The 10,728-nt window shown below is 39.1% G+C and overlaps 1 protein-coding gene across 1 annotated transcript; it reads left to right on the top strand.

Annotated features, from left to right (window-relative positions):
• The first annotated feature begins 463 nt into the window (after window positions 1-463).
• LOC131251836 (protein TIFY 3-like) lies at window positions 464-9,199 on the top strand. Its single transcript, XM_058252823.1, has 5 exons — window positions 464-645; window positions 6,719-6,830; window positions 6,918-7,125; window positions 7,223-7,280; window positions 8,875-9,199. The coding sequence occupies exons 2-5, from the start codon at window positions 6,729-6,731 to the stop codon at window positions 9,026-9,028; spliced, it is 522 nt and encodes a 173-aa protein (XP_058108806.1). The 5' UTR covers window positions 464-645; window positions 6,719-6,728; the 3' UTR covers window positions 9,029-9,199.
• The last annotated feature ends 1,529 nt before the right edge of the window (window positions 9,200-10,728 follow it).

Raw genomic sequence — 10,728 nt, 5'->3', positions numbered from 1 at the left:
CGGTCAATCACCACTTTTTCTCAGAGTATGGTCCACTAAAGATACGGACTTCTTACTTTTTGGATCAGGCCTTAAAAATGATAGGGATAAAAGGATGTAAGAAGTGGAGATAGAAAACATACATGAAGGTGGGGCCATGTAATGGCCGCACCTAACCTGCTCCCCATCAGATTGTACTTAATGATGTGTAATTCACTCATTAAGATGTCAGTACATACGAAGACAATGATAAAGAACGAGCTCAGTATTTAATGAGAGGACCTCAATTTCGTTGGATGGAAATTTGAGGGTGGACCTCACTTGATTAATGGCCCAGATTCAGTATTAATGTGCCCATCTGGCTGTGTCCGGCAAATCTAATCTTCGATCTCTTCCAGCGCGAGCCACTTGAGCGTATCTATATTTTACTCTCTCTCTTTCTCTAATATATTAATAATATTTTCTGGTACTTATATCCCGTGTGGAGGAAGTCAGGAGAGAGAGAGAGAGGAAAGAGAAGGAGACAGAGACATCTAACCTTTCGTTCTCAGCCTTCATCATTTGAAGGGTCTGGCGCTGGAAACACCATTTCTCCATTTTCCCAACATCAGAGAAAAGCAGCAGCAGCAGTAGCTGATTCACAAACACAAATCCCCTCTTCCTCAGGTATTCCTCTCCTCCCCTTCCATTCCTCATTACCCTCTCTCTCTCTCTCTCTCTCTCTCTCTCTCTCTCTCGCTCGTTTCAAAAAGAAAAGAGAAGAAAAGAAAATGGGGTTTGCCTGAGTCAGCTATTTAACTCGCCTGACTCATGATTCGAGTCTTTTACTTCACAAAATTGTAGATTTTAGGAAAACCCCACCAAGAAAGGACGTTCTTCCTTCAATTTCTGGACACATGGTAGGTGGGAAGGTGGATCTGGGCCTTCCAACTCCGGCTTCTGTGCATAGATGGCTCTTGGCTGATAATCATGCTGAGCAGACCATCCTTTCTATCAGTTTTTTTCCCCGTTGAAAGCCACTCTCTGTCTTTACTTGATCTATCGCTTTTTCACTTACGCAAGAATGTATGGTTTGTGAATCTAGATTGTCCACATGGCAATCCCATCTACAGATGGTCCACGGAAGAAAAAACCACATCAGTTATGCAACGCTGGCTGTCCAATTTGTGTCCTTCAAGTGGATGATGAAAATAAAAGAAACATTCAACAGTCCACATTTGTGTGAGGAGAGGACTAATTGGAAGACTGAGATCTTCAATCATTTCATTTCTCTTTGTATCCCCTCCGTTCTTCAAATATTCATCATCCATATAGTCAAATGTATGGTGTTGAAGGGAAATTTAGAGAAATTGGAATCTCCTCCTCATAACATACATATGTTGCTTTCATTATAGCTGAAATGCCTCCTAATTATAAGATACTACATTTAACTCAGCGAACTATCCTTTCCCTTTGCTTTTAGAATATTTTAACAGTCGTATAATCATTGATTTGAGTAATTTCTGGCCTACCTTTTGAACCAATTGGGTTCTTAAATGCAGGTATTACAGAAATTTCTATTTCACGCCGCAGTTCAAATATCTTAAAACTCGACCTGAAGTCGAGACCGGTGGGTCAACTCAAAGATTGGACAGAGTCTTCACTTGACTCAATTCAGTATTTAATGATTGAATAATTTTTTAAAGTAGTTTTATACTTCAAAGAAAATAAAATAAAATAAAAGAGTAGTTTTGAATAGATAAAATATTTAAAGGTGCTTGAAATAAGCAGCGAAAGTTGTTGGTTGTGTGGTAGAAATGACCTTTCGTTTCACAATTAAGGTTGTGAATTAAACTTTTACCAGCTTCGTGCTTCTATTATGAATTAAACAGTTCACCCACCAGTTGAGACATTTTGTCGATAAACCAAGTGACTTGGGTTTGAGTCTTCCATGAGTTGCCTTAAGTAGTCTTGTTGAGTCTCGATCTTATCAGACTTATGAGCAAATTTTCTGGTGAGTTGGCTCGAAATATTGTTGAGTTGAGTTGACTTGGCTGGGCTTTGTGTCGTTTATGGTTCAAACATCCTTGAGAGATGTTCGAAGATTGTTAGTGTCCATTGTTGGTTCTGAAAAGTTGCACATGGCAAAGATAAGTTTCATGTATGCTACATGTACAATTGGCATAGGGTTGGTGAATGCGTGTTTATGAACTGTCATAACTTATGCGCTCCAGAGAACCGAAGTTTTTTGGGGGACTCTTATGTCAAATCAAAGCATTCAACCAAGTGTATGCCCCATCCAATTATCCACCATATTCATGGACTTAAGTAAACGCATCCATCAATATATTGTTCACCATCTAAAATGGGATTCACAATTTGGCAGTTTAGAAGTGCCTGTGTATCATACATAACACTCTACTAACCTTTTAAAAAAATCCATCACATTGTACCATAGTATCAAGGTTCTACATATTGCTATATACACTAGTTTATGAACTCTGTCTACGTTACTAATACCTATGTGTTATGTACTATGCACTGGGAAATGAGTCAGGCCGGCCGGGTTATTCATCATTGGGCCTGGCCCAGTCCAGTCCAGTCCAAATAGTGGGCCTAGATTTCAAACCCTTGGCCAACACTCGGGCCAAGTTTAGTGGTCCAAGAACTAGCCCTCCGGGGCCATTTCACCCAAGTTGAGCCAGGCAGCCCGTCCCTAGGGCCAGTTTAGCAGCCCAAGCCCATGCTCTTTAGGACCGGGTAGCCCGACCCATTGCCACCCCTTATATAGGCAAGCCTATATGATCCACTCATTGCCACCCCTAATATAGGCAAGCGCATATGATCCACCCCTAACATAGGCAGCCCAAGCCCATGCTCTTTAGGAACGGGCAGCCTGACCCATTGCCCGAGGAAGACTAGGATTGCTCTTTCCAAAATTGCACCTTGTGCAGATAGGTTAGACTTAAGTTAGGGTCTACCTGTATTTACACCTAGGGTAGACTTATAAGACCTCCTTAGGGTACTTTGAGACTCAGAGGGTGCTCCTTTGAAATTACATCTAGCAAAGGTATAACCATATGATGCACCCTTACTCCTTGGAAATTCTTGAAGATAGCCTCCTTACAAAGTGCACTAGGCTAATTTAGACCTAACAAGAAAGAGGGAGATGTTTCACACACACACACACACACACACACACACACACACACACACACACTATAATGACTTAGTGAAGATATGTAGGGCCTGTTTGGCATTGCTTCTAACAATTGCAAAATTGATTCTCAAGAAACAATTATTTGGAATTGTTTCTTGAGAATTGCTTATGTGAAAAAGTGCATGTTTGGTTAACATGCATAAGAAAAACATTCAATGATGAGAGTTGAATCCTCACTTTTCCTGCGGCGTGGCTCACTTAAAATTTGGATCTACCTCATTTTTTGGAGTCATACTCTAGCATGATATGGCGGTATAGATAGACAGAGTGGACTTCACATGGTTATAGTGGTGGGCCCCACAACACTATAGACATGGATTATAGGAAAGTCGCAAATGTCCATCTTCTCTAGAGATGAGATTTTCTAAGTCCAATCGGTGGATGGATTTAATCTTGGGCCTATGTACCATGATGGTACATGTGGAGATGTACAGGATCCTTGCTCTTGCTCGGGTGGTAGACTCTCGGGAGTTTCAACACCCGGTCAAGGGTTCGAGTATCCATAGGTGGTGAAAGCCCACTACGGCGTGAGTGTGTGTGTAAAAAAAAAAACAAAAAAAAAAAAAAAACATGTGGAGATGTACAACTCTACAAACTACACTCGTGTGACAAATAACAAACCTTCCAACAAGAGGGAGAGATCTTCCATTTTATGAGTGCTTTTTGCAAGTTTGTGGAAGCGGAAATGATCGTAGGAAACATGGGTCTAGGCGTTGCGGAAAAAAGCACGAATTAGGAAAATTGTTTTTCCAAAATTGATTAATTAAGTGGCTAATCAAACACACTTAAAGCCTAAAAAAGTAATTTTCATAATCAAAATCACAAAAAATGGAAAAGAACTCTTCTTTTAGCAAAGCCAAACATGCCCTTAGAGATGCCTAGAAATGTTCTACATGGTGTTCTTTCCAAATCAACACCCAGTGGAGACAGACAAACTTGTAAGATTCATCCTTAGAGAATAGAGATGCTGAAGCTAGATCTTAGGGTGCTAATTCCAAATTACATGTAATGAAGATCATATAATATTTATGATGATTTTTTTTAATAGATGAGCTGGGCTCAAAAGTCTAAACCGAGACCCAATTATTGGAACATGCTCTGTCCACCGTTGAGATATGGGCTCAACCCCAGTAATTTTTAATGAATTTAGAAAACAATTGGTAAAGTAATCCAAATCAATGGATATTGCATAATTATCTACTGTGTTTGACAAAAAGATCATGGCATGATGCCTTTGGACGTCACCAAACACATAAACCGCATAGTGTTTATTTGGTAGTGGGATGTAATATATTTTGTGGGAACATAGGCTGCAAAAGGTGTACTTGTGATACCTTTTCTCTTCCTGTGTTGTCCTTCTAGTGTTGAAAAGGGTGAAAATGTCCTCGAGAAGAAATTTCAGTGTTAAATGTACTATGGTTTGATTGCTAAGGGATGCTAGAAACAAAAAAAAGCTACGATGTTTGCATCTTTGTACTAGATGCTTATACCATAATATATTTTCTATCCTTAGAACAAACAGGCCCTTAGACTCGCTTTGAGTGCTTTCCAGACTGTGCAAGACCGACATAACTGTAAATAGCCATATCTAACATGTCAAGGTAACTTTTATCCAATATAATTGATACAGTGTAAGGATAAATGACAAGGCCGCTAGAGTTAAAAAAACCACAACGATTGTTTCAAAGATCTAACCTACAACCTGTTAGTAATGGTTTACAACATTTAAGGTAAAAAGCACTTCTCACAGTGTAAGCATAACTTATTGTCCATGAGTTAGAGACATCAGTGGATACTCTGTATTATGCAAGTAATCCACAGACAATTAACAGGCTGTTCACAACCCCAAGTGTAGGGTCGCGATGTAGTAAGAATGTTGGTAAGACTGAGGTTGAATCCACAAGGACTGATCTTGTGCGTTTCTGAAATTAACTAGAAGTAGAACTCGAAGAAGATGTAAAACTAATTCTAAGTGATTAAGAGAATAATTGTGAATTAAGTAATTAAAACTAAGAATTTAAAGGTGGGAACTAGGGTGCCAAGGATTTACTTGTAGTGATCAGGGAGCTCTCTCGCTTGATTCAAGTAACACAATTAGAATTGGAGTCCTATCTTAACCAATTGGAAAATATATCAATAAAACAAAATCTGAACTTTCATTGATCTAATTCTTAATGAAGGAGAACTATGATAATTGGCAGGGATTCCATCACCAAACCATGTCCAGGAGACAATGGTAAACAACAAGATTTACCAATCTCATAATTTCACAACAGGAGAATTGTGAAGATTAGGAAGGATTCCATCACCCTACCATGCCCAAGGGACGATAGTGAACAACATGACTTACTAATTTCACAATCTCAAATCAGGAAAAAAAAGATACTCAAAGCTATTAAAGATCTACTGTAATTTGAGTCATAATAAACCATTAAAAACTGAAAGTATTCCTTAAATATCAAATTAGAATCCATGGAGTTTAACATAAACATGAATCAAAACAATAGAAACATCCCATCATGCTACAAGCTTCACCTCTTAGCCCTAGCTAAGAGGTTTAGCCAACTATAGACATGATTGGACCAAAGTCTCTTAAGAAAAACATGAAAACAACTAAGGAAGAAGAAGAAAAATTCTTGGCGACGGCTTCTCCACCGTTTTGCTCTACTCTTTAAACCTTAGATGATGCCTAGGAACATCCTAGGGAGTCCTATTTATATTTGTGGAACTCCAACTCTCACACCTAGTTGGAAAACTCTAGAAACCGACTCAAATTTACACAGTTTGCTAAAATAGACTTCACTCTGCGCACTTTCTCAAAATAGACTTCACTCTACGTAATTTCACAAAATGACCCAGAGTTTCAGAATATGCTTTTTCAAGACGATTTCAGGATCTCTTTTATTCACTTTAAATCTTTGACTCTCTTCATTTCTCACTTGGTTTTCTTGGATCTTTGGCATGTGAATTCTTCAATCTTGGTCTCGTAAGATCCATCCCTTGCCTTGGTGATTGTTGAGCATAAAATCCATGCTTTTAGCACCCTTTTCAATCCAAGCTCTTAAATTCATCTTGTAACAAAATAGAACATTAAGTATTATCATGTTCATAAAACCAAGATATAAAGGAAGGATAATATGCAATATTTGACCCTCAACATAGGCTCATCCAAATGACACTTATGTGGCTCTATGACAATTGACAGGTTTATTTGATTATAATGTAGTTGACAAACAACTAAGTTCCTTCCCGAATGATAAATAATTTTGGACTGAGCTTGCTAGCGTGCGAGATACGTGCATAAAATATCCTACTTCTAACATTCACATGAATTGATCATGAATGCAATCACATGAGCATGACATTAGTGCAAATGTCTTTGACAATTTAAGTACATTCTTATCCATGTAATGGCTATAAACATAGCATGGGCACATGATGAATGCAACATAATCATTGTCCATATTGAGATGCCTGAGAGGTCAAACCAAAGTTCTAAGAATTAGGGCTCACAATTTCTTGGTGCTTGTTTGTTTTGAGGTCTGACTCCATGACGATGTCGCCATCACCGAACACTCCCGCACCTCCTGCTCAGCTTACCATTTTCTATTCTGGATCCGTCAGTGTTTATGATGCAGTTCCCCCTGAAAAGGTCAGTTTTTGTTCTCCCGCTGGATACTCTTAGAAGATTCCCTTGCTAAGATATTGACTGATCTGTTGGTTTTGTGACTCTAAATAGGCCCAGGCAATTATGCTTATTGCAGCAGCAGCAGCAGCAGCTGCTGCTGCTGCTAATACTAATAACATGAAGAATGCTGTGGTCAGTTCTCCTGCTGCATCACCAGTTCTCACAAGATCTCCATCCCTTCAGAGCACTTCAGCAGCAGCATCTCCACAGGCTCAAGTTCTTCCCAGTCAAAATAATCCACTTACAAAGCTGCAAGCTGGTAAAAATTTTTAATCCAAAAGCTTCATTAAATTGTCATTTGTCTTCATCATCATCTATTAGTAACTGCCCCATCATTTCTATTATCATTTTTGTAGAACTTCCGATTGCAAGGAGGCACTCTCTTCAGCGTTTCTTAGAGAAGCGAAGGGACAGGTAATGCACTATCACCACTGTCCTCTATTTTCTCCAATTTGGAAGATCATCTAGATAGCATAGTTTTAAAACTCCAGGGGGGGAGGGGGGGGACTCGTCGAGTCGACTCTAAAATTCGGTTGACTTGATTCGACTTGGCATGACTTGACTGAGTCAACTCGCCCAGTCAACAGTTCTATTTTTTTATTTTTTATTTTTAAAGTGAAATGCATGTAACATGATTTGAACAGGTAACCTAAGCAACAGAAGTTCAAAGATGCTACTGGCCCTCCGTCAACTGCATTTTTTCCATCTTCTGGACATTTTAAACTTTTATCACTTTTTAAGAAATTTAAGAATTTCATCCCCACCTAAATAGTTGAAATGTGGTTATTAAAATATTGAGTCAGAGTCTTTGAGTTGGCTAGACATTGAGTCGAGTTTTCGAGTTTTTGAACTATGCTACCAGAAGAGTGCCTCTGGAGTTGTATGTGATTGCTGTATACCAATCAAACTAAAGGGGAGATTTTGTAGGATAGTTATAGGACCAGCTGTTTTTGGTTTAGGGTGCACTATCACCCTCACCCCCTTTTTGACCCTTTTGGAAGATCATCTGCATAGAAGGGTGCCTCTGGAGTTCTATGTGGTTGTTGCATACCATTCAAAACAAAAGGGGAGATTTTATAGTATGGCTATAAGACCAGCTTTTCTTTATGGGATAGAGTGTTGGGCAGTCGAGGAACAATACATTCATATGCTTTAGAGTGGATGAAATGAGGATGGTGAGATGGTAGCAAGATGAAGAATGATAGAATTAGAAATGAATGTATTTGGGCGAAGGCACCGATAGGTAATAAGACGAGAAAGTAGACATAGATGGTTTGACCATGTAAAATGGAGACCAAGAAGTGCTCTGGTTAGAGCGTGTTGGATCTAGTTGGAGGATCTAAAATGGCAAAGGGAAGGTCCAAAAGGAACTTAGTAGAGGTAGTAAGAAAAGATTTGATGGCTGTAGCTTAACCGAGGAGATGATCCTGATTAGAGTGTAATGGTGGAAAAGATTTCCGCACCTGACCAAAAAGTAAGGAAATCTCTTTGAAGGAACTCTCTTCCATGAAATCGGATTTAAACTACTCTTCCATCCCTTGTTTCGCAAGTAGGAAGACTTATGTTCCATGAGATGTAGTGGGTTGGAGAAATTACAACACATGCAAGGAGTTTAATTTTTGGTTTTAATATTATCTAAGGCGGGCATTTCTCCAAGTGTAAGCTAGTGGCTTAACACTCTTTACTGTAACCTGGGGCTTCGGCCAGTTTCTTCTCTGATGTCATATTTTCAAATCTTTAATGAACTTTTGCTCACTGCTGAAAAAAGAAGAGGCATCTCTTTTCATTCCTCACAGAGGCACAACCTTCTGATTGGGGAAAGGTCCTTAAGTTGGATATTCATATCATGATATCATATGGTCATTTGATTTTCTGCACTGTAAATTGCAATTCTTTCCACCTTTCAAAATAATAAAACTCTCTCATATATTCCATATCAAATGGGTTTTCTCAAAATCTATCTTCTATACCTACATTCAATTACTCATCGACTTGTTTCTTTTTGCAGGCTGGTGAGCAAAACGCCGTATCCTCCGGCAAAGGTGACTGACAACAACGGGAGCGGCACTGGGACTGAGCCTACTTCCCAGATGGGCTGCTTCTCTGAGACCCCCAATTCTCAGGAGGAAGTGCTGCCTACTGCCCATCCACACCTTGCATGATGAAGTCCCTATTTGAAAACTTAACTAAGACAATTTATCCAGGCTTAGCTCATGATATGTGTGCGACTTAACAAATTGCGTACTCTATGAAATTAGCTGGAACATGAGACTTCTATCTGGAACATGAGACTTCTATCATAATTATATTCCAGTGTGCATTCAGTTCTTCCACATTTTCAGCTTCTCCCACACCTGTTGAGCACCATTTCTGATTTTATTTTGTTTATTTTTATTTTTAACATTGCAGTTTTGCATGTTGGAAAATTGTAGCCTAAACCTTCTAATTTTCCAAATTCAATCCAACTAGCATTTGGATCTGATTCTGAGTCAAACAGGCCTGCCTAGACAAGGTTACCTTTTGGCTGGGACTCAAAAGAGTTAAATCAATGCCCCTTTTAATGAAGAGTATTCTTTCTTCATATATGGACTTTGTTATGTCTGTGCTGTGATCTGTCTTGTTGATAAAGGACCCGAGATACCTTGCTCTCACATGTCATTAGAAATACTTTGTTATGTACATTGACTACGCTGGCACCTTCACCTAATAACTTTATCAAAGGCAATACCTATTACAGGAATGCCCTTGGGTATGCCTGCAGCGATCTTGACAGCCCAATAACCATTTTGGTCTTAAGCGATAACCAGTTTCACCAAAAGATGTAGTCTCCGGAGTATATCGCACCTGAGTAACTTGTGAGGATTTTTTTTTCCCCCTCACCACTTAAGAGATGCACATGAAATATCTGTAGGATAATCATTTGGACCATTATTCTTGCCCATCAATCAGACATTGGAATTTGCAGAAAAGTCTGCTGCATTCATGTATGATCTTCTCACCAATCCCACATCTAATGTTGCCTATTAGTATGTATTAAGCACAACTACGAAGTATGTTAGGACTTGAGAAAAATGCTGCATTGGATCTATTGCTTGCAAACATGGATAAACATCTTCTGAGGGACTTAAAGATGTATTTTTGGGCTCAAGTGCGCAGTGGGAGTTCAGGATGGTATATGAAGGCAGAAAATGAAAGCGTCCAACTGATTTTTAATGGATGGAAAGAAATTGAATTCACAACACCTTAAATGGGACATCCTACATCCCACCAGATGGTTATCACCAATCTAGTCATTTTTTCCAAACCACAAAGCTCAGAGACTTATGCTGAGCTACATGCACTTCCATCTGGCCTGCAACTTGACAACCAAGGTTGGGTGATGCGTGTGCATGAATGTGGACCATCCTATTGGATTTTTTTTTTTTCCTTCTTCTTGTAAAACCTCCATCATTTTCATACATGTGAGTTGCACGTAATGGATTGATTGGGTAATGAATTCTGGCAAGTTGATCATCATCTAAGCGGGGACAAGGAAATTGGGATCAGCTACGTGAATCCTCTACTGGCATGTCAAAGGCCATTTACTCGGTTAAATCAGATACTCCATTGCAATTCTGAGGCAGGTAATCTATGCAAACGTGGCCTATCTGATGAACCGCTTGACAAGTACGTAAAGTAACAAGTGGAACCATGTGAAGTTGGATATGGAGCAGCGCATGAAGCTGATATTAAGGGCCTGTTTGGATACCATCAAATAAGTTACTTTTCAACTTATTTTAAGTCATTAACCTACTTTTTGCACTAAGGTTTGTTTGGTAAGCATCATTCTAAAAGTAACTTAATGCTAAAAGATAGTTATCTC

Source organism: Magnolia sinica, chromosome 7, assembly GCF_029962835.1.
Source record: "Magnolia sinica isolate HGM2019 chromosome 7, MsV1, whole genome shotgun sequence".
Classification (NCBI taxonomy): Eukaryota; Viridiplantae; Streptophyta; class Magnoliopsida; order Magnoliales; family Magnoliaceae; genus Magnolia; species Magnolia sinica.
This window is presented reverse-complemented; position numbering and strand designations above follow the sequence as displayed.